Source organism: Geotrypetes seraphini, chromosome 9 (assembly GCF_902459505.1).
Source record: "Geotrypetes seraphini chromosome 9, aGeoSer1.1, whole genome shotgun sequence".
Classification (NCBI taxonomy): domain Eukaryota; kingdom Metazoa; phylum Chordata; class Amphibia; order Gymnophiona; family Dermophiidae; genus Geotrypetes; species Geotrypetes seraphini.
The window spans coordinates 35,388,530-35,415,327 of NC_047092.1; the positions used below are offsets into that span (position 1 = coordinate 35,388,530).

At 38.0% G+C, this 26,798-nt stretch overlaps 1 protein-coding gene across 1 annotated transcript in view; it reads right to left on the reverse strand.

The window, feature by feature from the left end:
- LOC117366894 (mucin-19-like) overlaps positions 1 to 26,798 on the reverse strand; it is a 441,720-nt gene that overhangs the window by 284,531 nt on the left and 130,391 nt on the right. The window contains exons 27-33 of the mRNA XM_033958871.1: positions 22,966 to 22,990; positions 19,837 to 19,860; positions 16,190 to 16,210; positions 13,140 to 13,163; positions 8,399 to 8,422; positions 5,645 to 5,659; positions 1,157 to 1,180 (exon numbers count right to left, since the gene is read on the reverse strand). Coding sequence (XP_033814762.1) covers positions 1,157 to 1,180; positions 5,645 to 5,659; positions 8,399 to 8,422; positions 13,140 to 13,163; positions 16,190 to 16,210; positions 19,837 to 19,860; positions 22,966 to 22,990 — 157 coding nt within the window. The remainder of the gene's footprint in view (positions 1 to 1,156; positions 1,181 to 5,644; positions 5,660 to 8,398; positions 8,423 to 13,139; positions 13,164 to 16,189; positions 16,211 to 19,836; positions 19,861 to 22,965; positions 22,991 to 26,798) is intronic.

Below are 26,798 nucleotides of genomic sequence, written 5' to 3' on the forward strand. Positions count from 1 at the left end.
CCCAATGGTTTCTGTGAAAAATGTGCAGCTACCATAGACCAGTGATTCCCAACCCTGTCCTGGAGGAACACCAGGCCAATCGGGTTTTCAGGCTAGCCCTAATGAATATGCATGAGAGAGATTTGCATATGATGGAAGTGATAGGCATGCAAATTTGCTTCATGCATATTCATTAGGGCTAGCCTGAAAACCCAATTGGCCTGGTGTTCCTCCAGGACAGGGTTGGGAACCACTGCCATAGACTATATTCTTTCATTAAGCCATGAAATTTTACTATGGTTTAGTAAACGGGCCATTTAGGAGCTTAAATTTAGGGCCTCTGCTTTTTTGAATATCAGGCTCTACATTTTCTTAGTTTTTACTTATGAAGTATAAGTTGTCTTCCTGAGTGGTGTCTTGAGGAACAGGGACACCCATAAACACACTTCACGATTAGGAATCTGCAGAGGATAACCCAACCCCTGGGGCAGGCAAGATCTACAAACAAGTTGACCCACCCCTAAATTAGAACATGCCCCAATGCTGATGGCTGAAAGAAGGATGTCTGAGGATCACATTTTGGTACTTATTTTCTGTGAAGTTGAATTACTGAAATCCTAGTGATCAATATAATTTTATTATTGACCTTAACAAACGAATATTAAACTTAAGATTCGAGGAGCCACTGAAAAGTTCTCAGCCCAATACACAAAGTTGAGGCAGTCTCCATCAACGACAATACACTTATCCCCTTTTTACTACGGTGCACTATGGGTTTTAGTGCGTGTTAAATATGCGCGTGTGCTAACCGCTAATATGTCCATAAAAGGAGCCCTTAGTCCAGCGATTTTCTGGATTTTTCGTTACATATTTTTCTGATGGAACAAAATAAAATGGAAAATCACTGGCCTAAGTGTATAGCCTTCGATGGAGACTGCCCCAAGTTTGTGGGGTGGGCTGGGCTGAGATCTTTTCAGCAGCCCCTCGTACTCTATCTGGTTTATCAATGGTACCAGCAACAAGAAAAGAGTAGAAGTTGTAAAATATTTGTCTCAGAAACACCATTTTATTTCAGTATGTTTTCCTGTTCTGATAATCTGATTTTCCTGTAGAAGGAATGTTGTAGTCATTTTTGCTCTCAGGAAAGGGGAAAAGTCTTTACTTATAAATACTGTACCTGATGATCTGTTCTTTTTTCCTTCTGTTGATATAAAGCACAAACATTGTTAGCACAGTGGAAGAAAGCTCTTGTCTGGCTGATAGGAAGATAACATGAGCTTCTGATCAGTAAAACATTCATGTGTTAAGCATCAGAGCCTGCAGTAGTGGACAGTGTTGTGAGTTAATGTACTGTGTTGAAAGGCCTAGATTCACTAACGTACACTGCTAAGCTTGTGCAAAATGATGTGTTAGTAGGAATTATTTACCCACATGTCCCATTTTATGCAATAGGACCTATTTACTATCTGTGTTAATGGCATTAGTGTGCACTAAGCCAGAAGTACATTTTAGTAGATCTAGCACCAAATGTGACGATATTTTATGAAATGGTAAAGGCAATTATTTTACAATCCCTGATGTCAGGAAACAGGAAAAACAAAAATATTGTCTTAATTTGTCTAGATATTTATCTAGATAAAAGCACTGGATGTTGGCTGGATCCAGATCATTTCTTGTGGCATCTTGTACCTAGATATTCAGTGCAGCTTAATGCTGAAAAAACAGATATAAATCCGTGGACAGGATTTGAAGTTGGAACTGACTGTAGTGTTTAAAGATTGGGAAGATTATTTTTAGTATTTTAATCTTGTTTTTCATTTTAACTACTATGGGAAACTGCACAGTTCTGTGGGCATTTAATTTCAGTTTTCTTTAAAATCTATTGTGTTAACAGGTTCTATGATTCTGTCGTATACACAGAAGTCCCTTCACTAAAGAGCATTAAGCCCTTAATGCACAGTTGGTGCACAGAAACAGGCTACCATGCAAACATATTAAAGCGTTTTGCAGTATTCTCCTGTTTCTATCTATTAAAGCATGAGTTATTTCATTTTTAAGACATTTTCTCTGAGGGGGCGTGGCATGGATGGAGCATTAACCATGATTAGCATGTGCTTACTGGCGAATACAGAGTTAAGGGAAGAGCACATAGCACATACCTTAACTTGATTAGCGCATTCTAAAACGATTAGCACATCTTAGTAAAAGGACCCCTTAGGACTAGATTCACACAGGTCACAGGTCGGATCCGGTCCGTGCGGTATCCAATCCATGTCCGTGGGTCTGATTTACAAATCGCCCTCATGCTTCACTAAAGAGCATGCCCATGGTTTTAACCCGCTTTAAACCTGCGTGTTAAAACCACGGTCTCATAGTGCGGGAGAAAGGCAGCGAGTTGGGGCAGGTAGGAGAGATTCAGGGCAGGCAGGTGAGAAGAGGAGATTCGCGGCCGGCAGGAGAGATTCACGGTCGGCAAGAGAGGTGGGGGCTGAAAACAGGAATTCGGGGCAGAGAGTAAGGTGGCAGAAGGCAGGGCAGTCGTAAAACAGCTGATCGATTGGTCCTCAACAGTCGCTTGTTTCTGATCGGCCAGTCCAGTCGGTGTTGCAGGGTTTTGGTTTGTGAATCACTGCCTGCCATCATTTAAATGCCGTTCCCCCTCATTAGCATGCGTGGATCGGAGGATGATCGGGACACAGGTTAGTGAATCAGGTCAGAGGTAAATCGGATCGCAAAGGGCTCGCAAACCGATCGATACACGATCAGTTTGCTTAGTGAATCTAACCCTTAGTCCCTTGCAGTCACCATTATGTGAAGGCTGAGATTCCCAATGACTTTGCCTCTGAAGTGCCCCTAGCACCAGTCAGCCCAGAGAAAAGACAAAGCTAGGGAAATTAATCTTTGTCTTCCATAGTATCTCTGAACCATGCTTACTGTTCTTTTCCTAAATAACAGGCTTAGCAAAATATACGATTTTCTTATTGAACCAGCAACCATAAAGCCAAACTGCTATAACACTCATAAAATACCAAGTGTTTTCTTCACTGCAACTACACCAACCAGTTCGTAAATAAGAAACAGTAGATAATTAACCCGCTACAATGCCAGACCATATTCAATAACTGCTAAATTTACTACATCTTTTCTGTCATTCCATGTGTATAGCAAAAGACTTTGAATAATATCAACTAAACCAGATCCTACAGGTGGAGTGTTGACACAAAATAAGCACAGACATCTTGCCAAGAGTTTTAAGATATTTCCAAGTATTAATCTTGATGATAGTATTAACTGACTGCTAAAGCCATCCATTAAATATATGAGGTTGGTTTAAAATGTTTGGTAAAAAAAACCAAGTTACTTTTTCACTTCGTCAGAAATTATAAAGACTAGGGGACACTCGATGAAGTTACAGGGAAAAACTTTTAAAACTAATAGGAGGAAATTTTTTCTTCATCCTGAGAATTTTTAAGCTCTGGAACGCGTTGCCAGAGGATGTGGTAAGAGCATAGAGCATAGCTGGTTTTAAGAAAGGTTTGGACAAGTTCCTGGAGGAAAAGTCTATAGTCTGTTATTGAGTAAGACATGGGAGAAGCTACTGCTTGCCCTGGATTGGTAGCATGGAATATTTCTACTCCTTGGGTTTTGGCCAGGTACTAGTGGCTTGGATTGGCCACCGTTAGAATAGGCTACTGGTCTTGATGGACCATTGGTCTGACCCAGTAAGGCTATTCTTATGTTCTTAATGTAGTCTCCATTGAAGGCTATACATGCGAGTCCAGCATATATCCAGTTTTTTCGTACTTTATGAAAAATAGCTGTTTCTGAGTCTTGCTGCGTCTGGGTAGGTTGAACTGATGTTTCTTCCATCAGGCTGTGGCTTTCTTCATGGTATGCTGTGAGGTCTGCATTTTGTCTTTATATATAGTGGGTTCACTGACCTGATTGAGAACAGAGAGGTCTGTTGGTCATGAATTTGAATTTGGGTGGAAAAGTTCTTCAAATTCATCAGACCTCCCTATTCTCAATAAGATCAGTGAACTCACTATATATAAAGACAAGCTGCAGACCTCACAGCATACCCTGAAGAAAGCCACAGCATGATGGCGGAAAAGTCGGTTCTACCTATCCAGACACGGCGAGATCAGGAAAACAGCAACAATCATGATGCCAGCTGCGGAAGCCCAAAGAACGAATGTTGGCACTGTAATCCAATTAACATCGGTAGTTGGTTGCCAGACTCTATTTAAGAAGAAATCATTTCCCAAAGTATTAGTGGAAGAGGATGATTTATGCAGAAATTCCTTCTAGAGACATATACATCAAGTACCCCCTCCCCCACCCCAGGTAAAGTCTCCAGAGTTTCTTTCAGCTGATTAAATTTCTTTTGTATTTTCCTTCTTTCTTCTCCCTAGATCAGTGGTATTTACTGATAGCCCTAGAACAGGGGTCTCAAAGTCCCTCCTTGAGGGCCGCAATCCAGTCGGGTTTTCAGGATTTCCCCAATGAATATGCATGAGATCTATGTGCATGCACTGCATTCATTGCATATTCATTGGGGAAATCCAAAAAACCCAATTGGATTGCGGTCCTCAAGGAGGGACGTTGAGATCCCTGCCCTAGAAGGACACAAATGGGTGGAATTTTAAGGCCATCCCTAATGAAAATGCATGAATTAGATTTATATTCTCATGTGTACACTTATTTGGGATATTCTGAACACTTGATCTGTTCATGACTGAGGGTCTCACAAGGCAAGGCTGGGAACCATGCCCTTGACCAGAGGTAGACAATTTCGGTCCTCCAAAGCCAGTGCCAGGTCAGGTTTTCAGGATATTCACAATAAATATGCATGAGATAATTTTGCATCTAAAGGAGGCAGTGTGTGCAAATCTATCTCATACATATTCATTGTGGATATCCTGAAAACTGACCTGGCTCCGGCTCTCGATGACCAGAATTGCCTACCCCTGCCCTAGATACATGGCAGAGGATGAAATGCTAGGCTGACAATAAAGTTTCTATCTTCTGTGGGGATTATGAAGGATATGCCTGTTTTCAACTCATTAAAAGCCAGATTTAAACCCCAAGCCCCCATGCTACAAAACCATAAGGCGGATTTTATCACCAGCCGCAGCGGCAACCGCTCCAATGCTCATAGAATTCTTATTAGTGCTGGAGCTGTTACCGCCACGGGTAGCACTAAAAACTGCGCTAAGTTTTGTAAAATGGGGGGGGGGGGGGGTTAGTGAGGATTTTCTGTCAGTTTCTATCTATGGTGTCCTGGGAGAGGGTGGAAGCTTAGTCATTTGTGCCCTAAACATTCACAGTTATTTAGGATGCCTGAAATCTTTCTTTCAGTCTATTTTTTTTCCAAACATTTTTAGGGTCATGTTTTGACCATTCTTTTGCTCATGATGGTTTCCACCTATCTTTACTGAGTGTAAAGTCTCTAAAAGAAGATTAAGAATAGCTCTAGAGAGAAATGCTAAACAAATTAATACTAAAGATTAAGATAGAATATATAAGAATCCTGTGTCATAACTTTCATTTTATTTAAATGTATTTTCCTCATCTGATAATTGGCTTTTTTCAGTAGAAGGAATGTTTCAATCCTCTTTTCTGTATGGAAGGGGAAAAAAATCCTTACATATAGATACTGTACCTGGTTTTTGTTCACCTGTTGATATAAAACAAAAATACGTAAAATTCCTGGTGAAAATTCATTAAGCCCTCATCTCGCTCTTAGTTTTCATGGTGCTTCATTTTATATTAGCAATTGATGTTTTATAATTGTTCCACAGCATGTATATCTAATACTGTTTCATATTAGTCCTTTACCTACATTTCGATTCACCATTTCCAAGTTTACTTCATTATACTTATATTCAAAATTGAAAGTTTTATGTTAAACTTTATCTGCTGTATACCACCTTGGGTGAATCTCTTCAAAATGGCAGTTAATAAATCCCAAAGCAATCCCAAGACACTGAAGAGACTGTGAAGAAGCAGAACAGCAGGGGCAAACTATGGCCCACAGGCCACGATGAAGCCATGGAACTCTTTAATCCTTAAATGTATGTAGTTGAATAAAAATAATTATTGACCCGTTGTGCCATAGTTCTGTGTCTATTTCTCTTGACATCATCATCATCATCACGGGACTTTGATGATGACATCAACAGAGGCATCCATGATGCTATGATGTGCTTATTTTCTCGCACAATAGGAGAAGGAAGATGCAGCTGTGGGCTTGCAGAGGTATGTCTGAAGGGATAGATGAGGACAGGAAGGTAATATGGCAAGGAAGAGTACTAGGGTCTAGCTGGGGAGCAAAAAGAAGTCAGTATTCTTTTTTATATTATACTCCAAGGCTATACAATACAATGGCTACAATTTTGAAGGATACCACAAATATCCTTCTATGCTGTCTATTATATTCTTGTATGCTGTGTATTGTGGTATTGTTGTATTGTTTGTGTTGTACTGACATTTATCGTATTTCTATTATATGTCTGTTCTACAATGCTGTTAAAATCTGTATATTTCTGATAGTGTTTCATATTAATCCTGTTATTAGATTTCAAATTATTATTTCCAAGTTTACCTCATTGATTGTATTTATGCTTATATTTAGTCATTTTACTATTTTTATGCTGTTAACAAAATTGTAACCTTACCTGCTGTGCACTGCCCTGGGTGAATCTCTTCATAAAATATAACCTTTTTTTCAGTGTATACTTTGGGCCTAATATTCAAAGGGTTTATGAATTTTGAAAGTTATGCTCCTAAATTGGCCTTTTTAATATTTATTAGGGCTGAGTACTTAGATATACAATTAAAATTTCACAAAACTCCTAGTTGGGCAGGAAATAAAGTTGGTACTTTACCACTGATTTTCATCATTAGACTCGAAAATTAGTCTCGTAAATGGATAGCAGGCCTAAATGCAGAAGTGTAACTTTTAACTCCAAATTTAAGATAAGTTTTTTTTTTTACCTGAAAAGCTCCTAAATTCGGCTGACAATAGAGCATCAATTCAGAAGCTTGATTAGGGGGCATTTTGCTAAAGTGCAATAAGTAGTTAATGTGCAGTAAATTGCACAGTAATAGCAAGGGCACAGCCATGTTAAGGGGTTTTGTGATATATTACAGCAGTACAGTTAAGTGCTTTTCTTGATAGGGGACGTGGCATGGGTAGAGAATAGGTATGGAAGTCTAAGCCAGCTAAATAGGAGCCACCGAGAGCTCCTGCATTAATTACACCCAAGTACCATGCACTAATTTACACTTTAATACAGGATCAGAATAAGAAAATGCCTGTTCCGCCCCCAATGATTTCTGTGTAAAATTTGAAGCTACCGTAGCCTATATTCTTTCATTAAGCCATGGTAATTACTAATTTTACTATGGTTTAGTAAACGGGCCCTTTAGAAGCTTAAATTTAGGGCCTCTGCTTTTTTGAATATCAGGCTCTACACTTTCTTAGTTTTTACTTATGAATATATTTTCAAAACTAAAATTAAAAATATATGTTTTTATTATATAGGACTAGAAGTATAAGTTGTCTTCCTGTCTGGTGTCTAGAGGAACGAGGACCCCCATAAACACACTTCCCAATTGGGAATCTGCAGAGGATAACCCAACCCCTGGGCCAGGCAAGATCTACAAACAAGTTGACCAACCCCTAAATTAGAACATGCCCCAAAGCTGATGGCTGAAAGAAGGGTGTCTGAGGATCTCATTTTGGTACTTATTTTCTGTAAAGTTGAATTACTGAAATCCTAGTGATAAATATGATTTTATTATTGACCTTGACAAACGAATACTAAAACTTAAGATACGAGGAGCCGCTGAAAAGTTCTCAGCCCAATAAACAAAGTTGGGGCAGTCTCCATCGACGGCTATACACTTACCTTCTGTTTTATTAAGGTGCGCTATGCGTTTTAGTGCATGTTAAATATGCGCATGCGCTAACCGCTGTGTCCATAGACTAACATGCACGCATTAGCGTGTGGTTAGCGCGCGCTACTTAGCGAACCGTAAAACGCTTAGCACACATTTATAAAAGGAACCCTTAGTCCAGCGATTTTCTGGATTTTTCGTTACATATTTTTCTGATGGAACAAAATAAAATGGAAAATCACTGGCCTAAGTGTATAGCCTTCGATGGAGACTGCCCCAAGTTTGTGGGGTGGGCTGGGCTGAGATCTTTTCAGCAGCCCCTCGTACTCTATCTGGTTTATCAATGGTACCAGCAACAAGAAAAGAGTAGAAGTTGTAAAATATTTGTCTCAGAAACACCATTTTATTTCAGTATGTTTTCCTGTTCTGATAATCTGATTTTCCTGTAGAAGGAATGTTGTAGTCTTTTTTGCTCTCAGGAAAGGGGAAAAGTCTTTACTTATAAATACTGTACCTGATGTACTGTTCTTTTTTCCTTCTGTTGATATAAAGCACAAACATTGTTAGCACAGTGGAAGAAAGCTCTTGTCTGGCTGATAGGAAGATAACATGATCTTCTGATCAGCAGTAGTGGACAGTGTTGTGAGTTAATGTACTGTGTTGAAAGGCCTAGATTCACTAACGTACACTGCTAAGCTTGTGCAAAATGATGTGTTAGTAGGAATTATTTATCCACATGTCCCATTTTATGCAATAGGACCTATTTACTATCTGTGTTAATGGCATTAGTGTGCACTAAGCCAGAAGTACATTTTAGTAGATCTAGCACCAAATGTGACGATATTTTATGAAATGGTAAAGGCAATTATTTTACAATCCCTGATGTCAGGAAACAGGAAAATCACAAATATTTTTTTAATTTGTCTAGATATTTATCTAGATAAAATCACTGGATGTAGGCAGGATCCAGATCATTTCTGGTGGCCATCTTGTACCTAGATATTCAGTGGAGCTTAATGCTGAAAAAAACAGATATAAATCCGTGGACAGGATTTGAAGTTGGCACTGACTGTAGTGTTTAAAGATTGGGAAGATTATTTTTAGTATTTTAATCTTGTTTTTCATTTTAACTACTATGGGAAACTTCACAGTTCTGTGGGCATTTAATTTCTGTTTTCTTTAAAATCTATTGTGTTAACAGGTTCTATGATTCTGTCGTATACACAGAAGTCCCTTCACTAAAGAGCATTAAGCCCTTAATGCACAGTTGGTGCACAGAAACAGGCTACCATGCAAACATATTAAAGCGTTTTGCAGTATTCTCCTGTTTCTATCTATTAAAGCATGAGTTATTTCATTTTTAAGACATTTTCTCTGAGGGGGCGTGGCATGGATGGAGCATTAACCATGATTAGCATGTGCTTACTGGCGAATACAGAGTTAAAGGAAGAGCACATAGCACACACGTTAACTTGATTAGCGCATTCTAAAACGATTAGCACATCTTAGTAAAAGGACCCCTTAGGACTAGATTCACAAGGGTCACAGGTCGGATCCGGTCCATGCGGTATCCAATCCATGTCCGTGGGTCTGATTTACAAATCGCCCTCATGCTTCACTAAAGAGCATGCCCTTGGTTTTAACCCGCTTTAAACCTGCGTGTTAAAACCACGGTCTCATAGTGCGGGAGAAAGGCAGCGAGTTGGGGCAGGTAGGAGAGATTCAGGGCAGGCAGGTGAGAAGAGGAGATTCGCGGCCAGCAGGAGAGATTCGCGGCCGGCAGGAGAGGTGGGGGCTGAAAACAGGAATTCGGGGCAGAGAGTAAGGTGGCAGAAGGCAGGGCAGTCGAAAAACAGCTGATCGATTGGTCCTCAACAGTCGCTTGTTTCTGATCGGCCAGTCCAGTCGGTGTTGCAGGGTTTTGGTTTGTGAATCGCTGCATGCCATCATTTGAATGCCGTTCCCCCTCATTTGCATGCGTGGATCGGAGGATGATTGGGACACAGGTTAGTGAATCAGGTCAGAAGTAAATTGGATCGCAAAGGGCTCGCAAACCGATCGGTACACAATCAGTTTGCTTAGTGTATCTAACCCTTAGTCTCTTGCTGTCACCATTATGTGAAGGCTGAGATTCCCAATTTGAAGTGCCCCTAGCACCAGTCAGCCCAGAGAAAAGACAAAGCTAGGGAAATTAATCTTTGTCTTCCATAGTATCTCTGAACCATGCTTACTGTTCTCTTCCTAAATAACAGGCTTAGCAAAATATATGATTTTCTTATTCAACCAGCAATCATAAAGCCAAACTGTTCTAACACTCATAAAATGCCATGTTTTCTTTCACTGCCACTTCACCAACCAGTTCGTAAATAAGAAACAGTAGATAATTAACCCGCTACAATGCCAGACCATATTCAATAACTGCTAAATTTACTACATCTTTTCTGTCATTCCATGTGTATAGCAAAAGACTTTGAATAATATCAACTAAACCAGATCCTACAGGTGGAGTGTTGACACAAAATAAGCACAGACATCTTGCCAAGAGTTTTTAAGATATTTCCAAGTATTAATCTTGATGATAGTATTAACATGACTGCTAAAGCCATCCATTAAATATATGAGGTTGGTTTAAAATGTTTGGTAAAAAAAACCAAGTTACTTTTTCACTCCGTCAGAAATTATAAAGACTATGGGACACTCGATGAAGTTACAGGGAAAAACTTTTAAAACTAATAGGAGGAAATTTTTTCTTCACTCTGAGAATTTTTAAGCTCTGGAACGTGTGGTAAGAGCATAGAGCGTAGCTGGTTTAAAGAAAGATTTGGAGAAAGACATGGGGGAAGTTACTGCTTGCCCTGGATTGGTAGCATGGAATATTTCAACTTGGTTTTGGCCAAGTACTAGTGGCTTGGATTGGCCATCGTTACATCAGGCCTTGATGGACCATTGGTCTGACCCAGTAAGGCTATTCTTATGTTCTTAATGTAGTCTCCATTGAAGGCTATACATGCGAGTCCAGTATATATCCAGTTTTTTCGTACTGTATGAAAAATAGCTGTTTCTGAGTCTTGCCGCGTCTGGGTAGGTTGAACTGATGTTTCTTCCATCATGCTGTGGCTTTCTTCATGGTATGCTGTGAGGTCTGCATTTTGTCTTTATATATAGTGGGTTTACTGACCTGATTGAGAACAGAGTGGTCTGTTGGTCATGAATTTGAATATTGGTTGGAAAGTTCATCAAATTCATCAGACCTCCCTATTCTCAATAAGTTCAGTGAACTCACTATATATAAAGACAAGCTGCAGACCTCACAACATACCCTGAAGAAAGCCACAGCATGATGGCGGAAAAGTCAGTTCTACCTATCCAGACACGGTGAGATCAGGAAAACAGCAACAATCATGATGCCAGCTGCGGAAGCCCAAGAGATGGAATGGAATATTTCAACTCTTTGGGTTTTGGCCAGGTACTAGTGGCTTGGATTGGCCACCGTTAGAACAGGCTACTGGTCTTGATGGACCATTGGTCTGACCCAGTAAGGCTATTCTTATGTTCTTAATGTAGTCTCCATTGAAGGCTATACATGCGAGTCCAGCATATATCCAGTTTTTTCGTACTTTATGAAAAATAACTGTTTCTGAGTCTTGCAGCGTCTGGGTAGGTTGAACTGATATTTCTTCCATCATGCTGTGGCTTTCTTCATGGTGTGCTGTGAGGTCTGCAGTTTGTCTTTATATATAGTGGGTTCACTGACCTGATTGAGAACAGAGAGGTCTGTTGGTCATGAATTTGAATTTTGGTGGGAAAGTTCATCAAATTCATCAGACCTCCCTATTCTCAATAAGTTCAGTGAAATCACTATATATAAAGACAAGCTGCAGACCTCACAACATACCCTGAGATCAGTGGTATTTACTGATAGCCCTAGAACAGGGGTCTCAAAGTCCTTCCTTGAGGGCCACAATCCAGCTGGGTTTTCAGGATTTCCCCAATGAATATGCAGAGATCTATGTGCATGCACTACATTCATTGCATATTCATTGGTGAAATCCTGAAAACCCGTTTGGATTGCAATCCAGTTGGGTTTTCATGATTTCCCCAATGAATATGCATGAGATCTATGTGTATGCACTGCTTTCAATGCATATTCATTGGGGAAATCCAAAAAACCCAATTGGATTGCGGTCCTCAAGGAGGGACTTTGAGATCCCAGCCCCAGAAGGACACTAAATGGGTGGAATTTTAAGGCCATCCCTATTGAATATGCATGAAATAGATTTCTATTCTCATGTGTACACTTATTTGGGATATTCTGAACACTTGAACTTTTTATGACTGAGGGTCTCACAAGGCAAGACTGGGAACCATGTCCTAGACCAGGGGTAGGCAATTCCGATCTCCAGAGCCGGTGCCAAGTCAGGTTTTCAGGATATCCACAATAAATATGCATGAGATAAATTTGCATCTCAAGGAGGCAGTGAGTGCAAATCTATCTCATACATATTCATTGTGGATATCCTGAAAACTAACCTGGCTCCGGCTCACGAGGACCGGAATTGCCTACCCCTGCCCTAGACACATGAAGAGGATGAAATGCAAGGCTTACAATTAAGTTGGTATCTTCTGTGGGGATTATGAAGTATATGTCTGTTTTCAACTCATTAAAAGCCAGATTTAAACCCCACCCCCATTATACAAAATCATAAGGCAGTTTTTATCACCAGCCGCAGCGGCAACCTCTCCAATGCTCATAGAATTCTTATTAGTGCTGGAGCTGTTACCGCCACGGGTAGCACTAAAAACTGCGCTACAGTTTTGTAAAATGGGGGGTGGGGGCGGGTTAGTGAGGATTTTCTCTCAGTTTCTATTTGTCCTTGGAGAAGGTGGAAGCTTAGTCATTTATGCCCTAAATATTCACACTTATTTAGGATGCCTAAGATCTTTCTTTCAGTCTATTTTTTTCCAAACATTTTTAGGGTCATGTTTTGACCATTCTCTTGCTCATGATGGTTTCCACCTATATTTACTGAGTGTAAAGTCTCTAAAAGAAGATTAAGAATAGCTCTATAGAGAAATGCTAAACAAATTAATACTAAAGATTAAGATAGAATATATAAGAACTCTGTGTTGTAACTTTCATTTTATTTAAATGTATTTTTCTCAACTGATAATTGGCTTTTTTTCAGTAGGTGGAATGTTTCAATCCTCTTTTCTGTATGAAAGAGGAAAAAAATTCTTAGATATATATACAGTACCTGCATTTTTGATTCGATCCTCATCTGTTGATATAAAACAAAAACACTTAAAATTCCTGGTGAAAATTCTTTAAGCCCTCATCTCCTTCTAAGCTTTCATGGTGCATCATTTTATATTAGCAATTGCTGTTTTAAATCTATATTCTCTTCTGACTTAGTATGTTTTGTAATTGTTCCACAGCATGTATATCTAATACTGTTTTATATTAGTCCTTTACCTACATTTCGATTCACCATTTCCAAGTTTACTTCATTGTAAGTTTTATGTTAAATTGTGTCCTCTGTATACCACCTTGGGTGAATCAATTCATAATGGCAGTTACTAAATCCCAAAGCAATCCCAAGACACTGAAGAGACTATGAAGAAGCAGAACAGCAGGGTCAAACTCTTTAATCCTTATGTAGTTGAATAAAAATAATTATTGACCCATTGTGCCATAGTTCTGTGTCTATTTCTCTTGACATCATCATCATCATCACGGGACTTTGATGATGACATCAACAGTGGCATCCATGATGCTATGATGTGCTTATTTTCTCGCACAATAGGAGAAGGAAGATGCAGCTGTGGGCTTGCAGAGGTATGTCTGAAGGGATAGATGAGGACAGGAAGGTAATATGGCAAGGAAGAGTACTAGGGTCTAGCTGGGGAGCAAAAAGAAGTCAGTATTCTTTTTTATATTATACTCCAAGGCTATACAATACAATGGCTACAATTTTGCAGGATATAACAAATATCCTTTCATGTTCTTCCATGCTATCTATTATATTCTTGTATGCTGTGTATTGTGGTATTGTTTGTGTTGTACTGACATTTATCGTATTTCTATTATATGTCTGTTCTACAATGCTGTTAAAATCTGTATATTTCTGATAGTGTTTCATATTAATCCTGTTATTAGATTTCAAATTATTATTTCCAAGTTTACCTCATTGATTGTATTTATGCTTATATTTAGTCATTTTACTATTTTTATGCTGTTAACAAAATTGTAACCTTACCTGCTGTGCACTGCCCTGGGTGAATCTCTTCAAAAAATATAACTTTTTTTTCAGTGTATACTTTGGGCCTAACATTCAAAGGGTTTATGAATTTTGAAAGTTATGCTCTTAAATTGGCATTTTTTAAAAAATATTTATAAGGGCTGAATGCTTAGATATGCGCTTAAAATTTCACAAAACTCCTAGTAGGGCAAGAAATAAAGTTGGTACTTTACCACTAATTTTCATCATTGGACTCGAAAATTAGTCTCGTAAATGGATAGCAGGCCTAAATGCAGAAGTGTAACTTTTAACTCCAAATTTAAGATAAGTTTTTTTTTTAACCTGAAAAACTCCTAAATTCAGCTGACAATAGAGCATCAATTTAGAAGCTTCATTAGGGGCCCATTTACTAAAGTGTAATAAGTAGTTAATGTGCAGTAAATTGCACAGTAATAGCGAGGGCACTGCCATGTTAAGGGGTTTTGTGATATATTACAGCAGTACAGTTAAGTGCTCTTCTTGATAGGGGACGTGGCATGGGTAGAGAATAGGAATGGAAGTCTAAGCCAGCTAAATAGGAGACACTGAGAGCTCCTGCATTAACTACACCCAAGTACCATGCACTAATTTACACTTTAATAAAGGATCAGAATAAGAAAATGCCCCTAATGGTTTCTGTGAAAAATTTGCAGCTACCGTAGCCTATATTCTTCCATTAAGCCATGGTAATTACAAAACTATGGTTTAGTAAACGGGCCCTTTAGGAGCTTAAATTTAGGGCCTCTGCTTTTTTGAATATCAGGCTCTACATTTTCTTAGTTTTTTGTTTTTGTTTTTTTTTTGGGGGGGGTTGTTTTGTAAATCATTTTTATTGAAGTCAAACAGGAACAAAGAGCATACAAAAAAGTATAGAATATGAACATGAACACAAGCGGCATATAACAGTACACAACACTGCAAGACATTATAATACAATGCAAGCAGCCACATCAGCAAAGATCACCGTAATGTTTGTTTCTTGCCTATTGTACTAGCTTATCTGAGTTCTGGAGGGAGCTGTGGACTACTCCTTCGACTGGTTCTGGTTTTCTTTTGTCATTTTTGTTGTCTTTCTGTTTTTTGTATCCACAGCACAGCTTGTATCTTAGATTTTACTTATGAATATATTTTCAAAACTAATATTAAAAATATATGTTTTTATTATATAAACCTAGAAGTATACGTTGTCTTCCTGTCTGGTGTCTAGAGGAACGAGGACCCCCATAAACACACTTCCCAATTGGGAATCTGCAGAGGATAACCCAACCCCTGGGCCAGGCAAGATCTACAAACAAGTTGACCCACCCCTAAATTAGAACATGCCCCAAAGCTGATGGCTGAAAGAAGGGCGTCTGAGGATCCCATTTTGGTACTTATTTTCTGTAAAGTTGAATTACTGAAATCCTAGTGATCAATATGATTTTTTTATTGACCTTGACAAACGAATACTAAAACTTAAGATACGAGGAGCCGCTGAAAAGTTCTCAGCCCAATAAACAAAGTTGGGGCAGTCTCCAACGACGGCTATACACTTACCCCTTGTTTAACTCAGGTGCGCTATGCGTTTTAAATATGCGCGTGGGCTAACCGCTAATGTGTCCATAGACTAACATGCACGCATTAGCGTGTGGTTAGTGTGTGCTATTTAGCGAAGGGTAAAACGCTTAGCACACCTTTATAAAAGGAGCCCTTAATCCAGCAATTTTCTGCTTTTTTCTTTATATATTTTTCTGATGGAACAAAATAAAATGGAAAATCACTGGCCTAAGTGTATAGTCTTCGATGGAGACTGCCCCGAGTTTGTGGGCTGGGCTGAGAACATTTCAGTGGCCCCTCGTACTCTATCTGATTTATCAATGGTATCAGCAACAAGAAAGGAGTAGAAGTTGTAAAATATTTGTCTCAGAAACACCATTTTATTTCAGTATGTTTTCCTGTTCTGATAATCTGACTTTCCTGTAGAAGGAACGTTGTAGTCTTTTTTGCTCTCAGGAAAGGGGAAAAGTCTTTACTTATAAATACTGTACCTTGTGAACTGTTGCTTTCTCCTGTTGATATAAAGCACAAACATTGTTAGCAAAGTGGAAGAAAGCTCTTGTCTGGCTGATAGGAAGATAACATGAGCTTCTCATCAGTAAACTATTCATATGTTAAGCATCAGAGCCTGCAGTAGTGGACAGTGTTGTGAGTTAATGTACTGTGTTGAAAGGCCTAGATTCACTAACGTGCACTGCTAAGCTTGTGCAAAATGATGTGTTAGTAGGAATTATTTATCCACATGTCCCATTTTATGCAATAGGACCTATTTACTATCTGTGTTAATGGTATTAGTGTGCACTAAGCCAGAAGTACATTTTAGTAGATCTAGCACCAAATGTGACGATATTTTATGAAATGGTAAAGGCAATTATTTTACAATCCCTGCTATCAGGAAACGGAAAAAACAAAAATATTGTCTTAATTTTCTAGATATTTAGCTGGGTAAAAGCACTGGATATAGGCAGGATCCAGATCGCTTATGGTGGCCATCTTGTACTTAGATCAGTGGTTCCCAACCCTGTCCTGGAGGACCACCAGGCCAGTCGGGTTTTTGGGATTGTCCTAATGAATATGCATGAGAGAGATTTGCATATAATTGAGGTGGCAGGCATGCAAATCTGCCCCATGCATATTCATTAGGGCTATCCCAAAAACCCGATTGGCCTGGTGGTCCTCCAGGACAGGGTTGGGAACCACTGACTTAGATAATCAGTGCGGCTCAATGCTGAAAAACTAGATATAAATTTAAATGCCGTGGCCAGGATTTGAAGTTGGCACTGACTGTAGTGTTTAAAGATTGGGAAGATTATTTTTAGTTTTTTAACCTCTTTTGTTTTTATTTTTACTACTATGGGAAACTGCACAGTTCTGTGTGCATTTAATCTCCGTTCCCTTTAAAATCTGTTGTGTTAACAGGTTCTATGATTCTCTCATATACACAGATGTGTCTTCACTAAAGAGCATTAAGCCCTTAATGCACAATTGGTGCACAGAAATAGGCTACCATGCAAACATATTAAAGCGTTTTGCAGTATTCTCCTGTTTCTGTATATTAAAGCATGAGATTTCATTTTTAAGACATTTTCTCTGAGGGGGCGTGGCATGGATGGAGCATTAACCAGGTAGTGCATTATGATTAGCACGTGCTTACTGGCTAATGCAGAGTTAAAGGAAGAGCACTTAGCACATACGTTAACTTGATTAGCACATTCTAAATCGATTAGCACATCTTAATAAAAGGACCCCTTAGGGCTAGAATCAATTCATAATGGCAGTTACTAAATCCCAAAGCAATCCCAAGACACTGAAGAGACTATGAAGAAGAAGAACAGCAGGGGCAAATTCTTTAATCCTTAAATGTATGTAGTTGAATAAAAATAATTATTGACCCGTTGTGCCATAGTTCTGTGTCTATTTCTCTTGACATCATCATCATCATCATCATCATCACGGGACTTTGATGATGACATCAACAGTGGCATCCATGATGCTATGATGTGCTTATTCTCTCGCACAATAGGAGAAGGAAGACGCAGCTGTGGGCTTGCAGAGGTATGTCTGAAGGGATAGATGAGGACAGGAAGGTAATATGGCAAGGAAGAGTACTAGGGTCTAGCTGGGGAGCATAAAGAAGTCAGTATTCTTTTTTATATTATACTCCTAGGCTATACAATACAATGGCTACAATTTTGCAGGATATCACAAATATCCTTTCATGTTCTTCCATGCTATCTATTATATTCTTGTATGCTGTGTATTGTGGTATTATTTGTGTTGTACTGACATTTATCGTATTTCTATTATATGACTGTTCTACAATGCTGTTAAAATCTGTATATTTCTGATAGTGTTTCATATTAATCCTGTTATTAGGTTTCAAATTATTATTTCCAAGTTTACCTCATTGATTGTATTTATGCTTATATTTAGTCATTTTACTATTTTTATGCTGTTAACAAAATTGTAACCTTACTTGCTGTGCACTGCCCTGGGTGAATCTCTTCATAAAATATAACTTTTTTTCAGAGTATACTTTGGGCCTAATATTCAAAGGGTTTATGAATTTTGAAAGTTATGCTCCTAAATTGGCCTTTTTAATATTTATTAGGGCTGAGTACTTAGATATACAATTAAAATTTCACAAAACTCCTAGTTGGGCAGGAAATAAAGTTGATACTTTACCGCTGATTTTCATCATTAGACTCAAAAATTAGCCTTGTATATGGATAGCAGGCCTAAATGCAGAAGTGTAACTTTTAACTCCAAATTTAAGATAATTTTTTTTTTTACCTGAAAAACCCCTAAATTCGGCTGACAATAGAGCATCAATTCAGAAGCTTGATTAGGGGCCCTTTTCCTAAAGTGCAATAAGTAATTAATGTGCAGTAAATTGCACAGTAATAGCAAGGGCACTGCCATGTTAAGGGGTTTTGTGTTATATTACAGCAGTACAGTTAAGTGCTTTTCTTGATAGAGGACGTGGCATGAGTAGAGAATAGGTATGGAAGTCTAAGCCAGCTAAATAGGAGCCACCGAGAGCTCCTGCATTAACTACAGCCAAGGACCATGCACTAATTTGCAATTTAATACAGGATCAGAATAAGAAAATGCCTGTTCCGCCCCCAATGGTTTCTGTGAAAATTTTGCAGCACCGTAGCCTACATTCTTTCATTAATCCATGGTAATTACAAATTTTACTATGGTTTAGTAAACGGGCCCTTTAGGAGCTTAAATTTAGGGCCTCTGCTTTTTTTAATATCAGGCTCTACATTTTCTTAGGTTTTACTTATGAATATATTTTCAAAACTAAAATTAAAAATATATGTTTTTATTATATAGGGTTAGAAGTATAAGTTGTCTTCCTGACTGGTGTTTTGAGGAACGGGGACCCCATAAATACACTTCCCGATTGGGAATCTGCAGAGGATAACCCAACCCCTGGGGCAGGCAAGATCTACAAACAAGTTGACCCACCCCTAAATTAGAACATGCCCCAAAGCTATTGGCTGAAAGAAGGGTGTCTGAGTTTCCCTTTTTGGTACATAATTTCTGTGCAGCTGAATTACTGAAATCCTAGTAATCAATATGATTTTATTATTGACCTTGACAAACGAATACTAAAACTTAAGATACGAGGAGCCGCTGAAAAGTTCTCAGCCCAATAAACAAAGTTGGGGCAGTCTCCATCGACGGCTATACACTTACCCTCTATTTTACTAAGGTGCGCTATGCGTTTTAGTGCATGTTAAATATGCGCGTGTGCTAACCGCTAATATGTCCATAATAGGCGCCCTTAGTCCAGCGATTTTCTGCATTTTTCTTTACATATTTTTCTGATGGAACAAAATAAAATGGAAAATCACTGGCCTAAGTGTATAGCCTTCGATGGAGACTGCCCCAGGTTTGTGGGGTGGGCTGGGCTGAGATCTTTTCAGCAGCCTCTCATACTCTATCTGGTTTATCAATGGTACCAGCAACAAGAAAAGAGTAGAAGTTGTAAAATATTTGTCACAGAAACACCATTTTATTTCAGTATGTTTTCCTGTTCTGATAATCTGACTTTCCTGTAGAAGGAATGTTGTAGTCTTTTTTGCTCTCAGGATAGGGGAAAAGTCTGTACTTATAAATACTGTACCTGATGAAGTGCTGCTTTCTTCTTCTGTTGATATAAAGCACAAACATTGTTAGTACAGTGGAAGAAAGCTGTGTGGCTGATAGGAAGATAGCATGAGCTTCTGATGAGTAAACTATTCATATGTTAAGCATCAGAGCCTGCAGTAATGGACAGTGTTGTGAGTTAGTTAATGTACTGTGTTGAAAGGCCTAGATTCACTAACGTACACTGTTAAGCTTGTGCAAAATGATGTGTTAGTAGGAATTATTTACCCACATGTCCCATTTTATCCAATTGGACCTTTTTACTATCTGTGTTAATGGCATTAGTGTGCACTAAGCCAGAAATACATTTTAGTAGATCTAGCACCAAATGTGACGATATATTATGAAATGGTAAAGGCAATTATTTTACAATCCCTGCTGTCAGGAAACAGGAAAATCAAAAATACTGTCTTCATTTGTCTAGATATTTATCTAGATAAAAGCACTGGATGTAGGCAGGATCGAGATCATTTCTGGTGGCCATCTCGTACCTAGATATTCAGTTCAGCTTAATGCTGAAAAAACAGATATAAATCCGTGGCCAGGATTTGAAGTTAGAAACATAGAGTATGACGGCAGAAAAGGGCCGTCGGCCCCAACAAGTCTGCCCACTCAAAGAACCCTCCCTCAACAAGAACCCTCTTTTTAAGCATTTCCCCGGAGAAAGCCTACATGTTTATCCCATCGTCCCTTGAAGTCGAGTGCGTTACTGGCCTCAACTACCTGACGTGGAAGACTATTCCATCGATCAACCACTCTTTCAGTGAAGAAGTATTTCCTGATGTCACCATGAAATCTCCCACCCTTGAGTTTGAGCGGATGCCCTCTGGTTGCCGTGGGACACTTAAGGAAGAAGATATCTTGACTGACTTGCAGAGTTTAAAGATTGGGAAGATTATTTTTAGTGTTTTAACCTCGTTTTTCATTTTAACTACTATGGGAAACAGCACAGTTCTGTGGGCATTTAATCTCAGTTCCCTTTAAAATCTATTATGTTAACGGGTTCTATGATTCTGTCGTATACACAGAAGTCCCTTCACTAAAGAGCATTAAGCCTTTTATGCACAGTTGGTGCACAGTAACTGTTTCTGTGTATTAAAGCATGAGTTATTTAATGTTTGTGTTGCACTGACATTTATCATATTTCTATTATATGACGGTTCTGTTAAATTCTGTATATTTCTGATACTGTTTCATATTAATCCTCTTATTAAGTTTCAAATTATTATTTTCAAGTTTACCTCATTGATTGTATTGATGCTTATATTTAGTCATTTTACTATTTTTATGTTGTTAACAAAGTTGTAACCTTACCTGCTGTACACTGCCCTGAGTGAATCTCTTCATAAAATATAACTTTTTTTTTCAGTGTATACTTTGGGCCTAACATTCAAGGGTTTATGAATTTTGAAAATTACGCTCTTAAATTGGCCTTTTTTTAAATATTTATTAGGGCTGAATGCTTAGATATGCCCTTAAAATTTCACAAAACTCCTAGTAGGGCAGGAAATAAAGTTAGTACTTTACCACTGATTTTCATCATTGGACTCAATAATTAGCCTTGTAAATTTAAGATGACTTTTTTTTTTTAGCTGAAAAGCTCCTAAATTCGGCTGATAATAGAGCATCAATTTAGAAGCTTCATTAAGGGCCCTTTTACTTAATTGTAATAAGTAGTTAATGTGCAGTAAATTGCACAGTAATAGCAAGGGCACAGCCATGTTAAGGGGTTTTGTGATATATTATAGCAGTACAGTTAAGTGCTCTTCTTGATAGGGGACGTGGCATGGGTATAGAATAGGTATGGAAGTCTAAGCCAGCTAAATAGGAGTCACCGAGAGCTCCTGCATTAACTACACCAAAGTACCATGCACTAATTTACACTTTAATACAGGTTCAGAATAAGAAAATGCCTGCTCCGCCCCCAATGGTTTCTATGGAAAAATTTGCAGCTACCGTAGCCTACATTCTTTCATTAATCCATGGTAATTACAAATTTTACTATGGTTTAGTAAACAGGCCCTTTAGGAGCTTAAATTTAGGGCCTCTGCTTTTTGGAATATCAGGCTCTACATTTTCTTAGTTTTTACTTATGAATATATTTTCAAAACTAAAATTAAAAATATATGTTTTTATTATATAGGCCTAGAAGTATAAGTTATCTTCCTGACTGGTGTTTTGAGGAACGGGGACCCCATAAACACACTTCCCGATTGGGAATCTGCAGAGGATAACCCAACTCCTGGGGCAGGCAAGATCTACAAACAAGTTGACCCACCCCTAAATTAGAACATGCCCCAAAGCTGTTGGCTGAAAGAAGGGTGTCTGAGTTTCCCATTTTGGTACATATTTCCTGTGCAGTTGAATTACTGAAATCCTAGTGATCAATATGATTTTATTATTGACCTTGACAAACGAATACTAAAATTTAAGATACGAGGGGCCGCCTGAAAAGTTCTCAGCCCAAAAAACAAAGTTGGGGCAGTCTCCATCGACGGCTATACACTTACCCCTTGTTTTACTAAGGTGCGCTATGAGTTTTAAATATGCGCGTACGCTAACCGCTAATATGTCCATAGACTAACATGCACGTATTAGCGTGTGGTTAGCGCTATGCGTGTTAAATATGGTACACTATGCGTGTTCAATATGCACGTGCGCTAACCGCTAATGTGTCTATAGACTAACATGCACGCGTTAGCGTGTGGTTAGCACGTGCTATTTAGCGAACGGTAAAACGCTTAGCACACCTTTATAAAAGGAGCCCTTAGTCCAGCGATTTACTGCTTTTTTTCGTTACATATTTTTCTGATGTAACAAAATAGAAATGGAAAATCACTGGCCTAAGTGTATAGCCTTCGATGGAGACTTCCCCGAGTTTGTGGGCTGGGCTGAGAACATTTCAGTGGCCCCTCGTACTCTATCTGATTTATCAATGGTACCAGCAACAAGAAAAGAGAAGAAGTTGTAAAATATTTGTCTCAGAAACACCATTTTATTTCAGTATGTTTTCCTGTTCTGATAATCTGACTTTCCTGTAGAAGGAATGTTGTAGTCTTTTTTGCTCTCAGGATAGGGGAAAAGTCTTTACTCATAAATACTTTACCTGATGATTTTTTTTCCTTTTTTATCTGTTGATATAAAACATAAACATTGTTAGCACAGTGGAAGAAAGCTCTTGTGTGACTGATTGGAAGATAACATGAGCTTCTGAAGAGTAAACTATTAATATGTTAAGCATCAGAGCCTGCAGTAGTGGACAGTATTGTGATTTAGTTAATATACTGTGTTGAAAGGCCAAGATTCACTAACGTGCACTGCTAAGCTTGTGCAAAATGATGAGTCAGTAGGAATTATTTACCCACATGTCCCATTTTATGCAATAGGACCTATTTACTATCTGTGTTAATGGCATTAGTGTGCACTAAGCCACTAATTAATTTTAAGGAAATTTTTAAGGAAAATTGTAATTTTATCAATTATGTTTCTTGATGTATTATCGCTGTGTTTTCACAGTTTCTCTTGTTGTGAACCACACTGAACTGCAAGGTATTGCGGTATAAAAATAAAGTAATTATTATTATTGTTATAATCCATGACAAGAAGGACAAGGCATTTTGAAAGCAGCATTGCGATCATTATTATGGAAAACTACAATATTTATTACTTTTTCTTTTCATTTTTTTAGTGAGCAGTTACTGAACAGAAAAATACATTTGCCATTAAAGATGATGAAACTAACATAAACATTGAACAGAAACTTGTAACGAAGACTATTGGCATTACTTGTAACAATGCAAACCCCCTTCCCTTTATACAAACCCACAAAAGCAATTTTTAGTGCAGGCTGGCACTAAGCCAGAAGTACATTTTAGTAGATCTAGCAACAAATGTGACGATATTTTATGAAATTGTAAAGGCAATTATTTTACAATCCATGCTGTCAGGAAATATTATCTTAATTTGTCTAGACATTTATCTGGGTAAAAGCACTGGATATAGGCAGGATCCAGATCGCTTCTGGTGGTCATCTTGTACCTAGATATTCAGTGGGGCTTAATGCTGAAAAACTGGATATAAATTTAAATGCCGTGGCCAGGATTTGAAGTTGGCACTGACTGTAGTGTTTAAAGATTGGGAAGATTATTTTTAGTGTTTTAACCTCTTTTTTTTATTTTAACTACTATGGGAAACAGCACAGTTCTGTGGGCATTTAATCTCAGTTCCCTTTAAAATCTGTTGTGTTAAGAGGTTCTATGATTCTCTAATATACACAGAAGTCCCTTCATTAAAGAGCATTAAGCCTTTGATGCACAATTGGTGCACAGAAATAGGCTACCATGCAAACATATTAAAGCATTTTGCAGTATTCTCCTGTTTCTGTGTATTAAAGCATGAGTTATTTAATGTTTGTGTTGTACTGACATATATCATATTTCTATATGACTGTTCTACAATGCTGTTAAAATCTGTATATTTCTGATACTGTTTCATATTAATCCTCTTATTAGGTTTCAAATTATTATTTTCAAGTTTACCTCATTGATTGTATTGATGCTTATATTAAGTCATTTTACTATTTTTATGCTGTTATCAAAATTGTAACCTTACCTGCTGTACATTGCCCTGGATGAATCGCTTCATAAAATATAACTTTTTTTTCAGTGTATACTTTGGGCCTAACATTCAAAGGGTTTATGAATTTTGAAAGTTATGTTCCTAAATTGCCCTTTTTAATATTTATAATAAAAATTTTATTTTTTATATACCGCCATACCCAAGGGTCCTAGGCGGTTCACAACAGTGAAGCTTAATATATGCAATGCAAATGAATACATCAATTTAAAATACATCTGAAAGATTCGGTGAAGTTAGATGGATACAATATAGAGAAAATACAAACAATTTAAAATAGAATTAAAAGTATTGAATTAAAAGATAAGATACATTAAGATACCAGCCTGTTAAATAGTTGTATCTTTATCTGTTTTCTAAAATCTAGATAAGAGGGAGCTTCTAACACGATTTTGGCAAGGCATGTATTCAGTTTGGCCGCCTGAAATGAAAGGTTCTCTCGAGGAACCTCTTGTAATAACAAGTTTTATAGAAGGATATGCAAACAGATGTATTCTTCGTGAGCTTTTATTAGTGTAATTCAGCGTAAAATGAGAAGTAAGATAGCCTGGTAACATGCCAAAAACTGGTTTATAGCAGATGCATGAAAACTTAAATAAGACTCTAGATTCCAACGGCAACCAATGGAGCTTTTGATAGAAGGGGGTAATGTGCTCTCATTTTTTCATACCAAAAATGAGGCGAACAGCAGTATTCTGAACCAATCGCAATTGTTTAAGAATTTTCTTAAAAGCACTCAAATATATAATGTTACAGTAGTCAAGAATACTTAAAATAGAAGATTGAACTAACAAGTGAAAAGAGGCTTCATCAAAGTACTTCTTGATGGTGCGAAGCTTTCAAAGCACCGAGATACTTTTTTTTGAATATTAAATCAGAATGTTTTTCCAATGTAAGATGTTTGGACAAAGTTATTCCCAATATTTTTAAGAAGTGTTCGATATTATAATCCAACCCATTCGCGTGTATCATTGTTTCTTTAATTTTATCGTTGGGAGTTGCTAAGAAAATTTAGCTTTTTCTGAATTTAATTTCAGTTTGAAAGCAGCCATCCAAAGTTCAATCTGATTTAAAATAATTGATAGTAGGCTGAGTGCTTAGATATACACTTAAAATTTCACAAAACTTCTAGTAGGGGAGGAAATAAAGTTGGTACTTTACCACTGATTTTCATCATTAGACTAAAAATTAGCCTCGTAAATGGATGACAGGCATAAATGCAGAAGTGTAACTTATAACTCAAATTTAAGATGACTTTTTTTTTTTAGCTGAAAAGCTCCTAAATTTGGCTGATAAGAGCATCAATTTAGAAGTTTCATTAGGGTCCCTTTTGCTAAAGTGCAATAAGTAGTTAATGTGCAGTAAATTGAACAGTAATAGCAAGGGCACTGCCATGTTAAGGGGTTTTGTGATATATTACAGCAGTACAGTTAAGTGCTTTTCTTGATAGGGGACGTGGCATGAGTAGAGAATAGTATGGAAGTCTAAGCAAGCTAAATACGAGACATCGAGAGCTCCTGCATTATCTACTCCCAAGTACCATGCACTAATTTACACTTTAATACAGGTTCAGAATAAGAAAATGCCCCCAATGGTTTCTGTGAAAAATGTGCAGCTACCATAGACCAGTGATTCCCAACCCTGTCCTGGAGGAACACCAGGCCAATCGGGTTTTCAGGCTAGCCCTAATGAATATGCATGAGAGAGATTTGCATATGATGGAAGTGATAGGCATGCAAATTTGCTTCATGCATATTCATTAGGGCTAGCCTGAAAACCCAATTGGCCTGGTGTTCCTCCAGGACAGGGTTGGGAACCACTGCCATAGACTATATTCTTTCATTAAGCCATGAAATTTTACTATGGTTTAGTAAACGGGCCATTTAGGAGCTTAAATTTAGGGCCTCTGCTTTTTTGAATATCAGGCTCTACATTTTCTTAGTTTTTACTTATGAAGTATAAGTTGTCTTCCTGAGTGGTGTCTTGAGGAACAGGGACACCCATAAACACACTTCCCGATTAGGAATCTGCAGAGGATAACCCAACCCCTGGGGCAGGCAAGATCTACAAACAAGTTGACCCACCCCTAAATTAGAACATGCCCCAATGCTGATGGCTGAAAGAAGGATGTCTGAGGATCACATTTTTGGTACTTATTTTCTGTGAAGTTGAATTACTGAAATCCTAGTGATCAATATAATTTTATTATTGACCTTAACAAACGAATATTAAACTTAAGATTCGAGGAGCCACTGAAAGTTCTCAGCCCAATACACAAAGTTGAGGCAGTCTCCATCAACGACA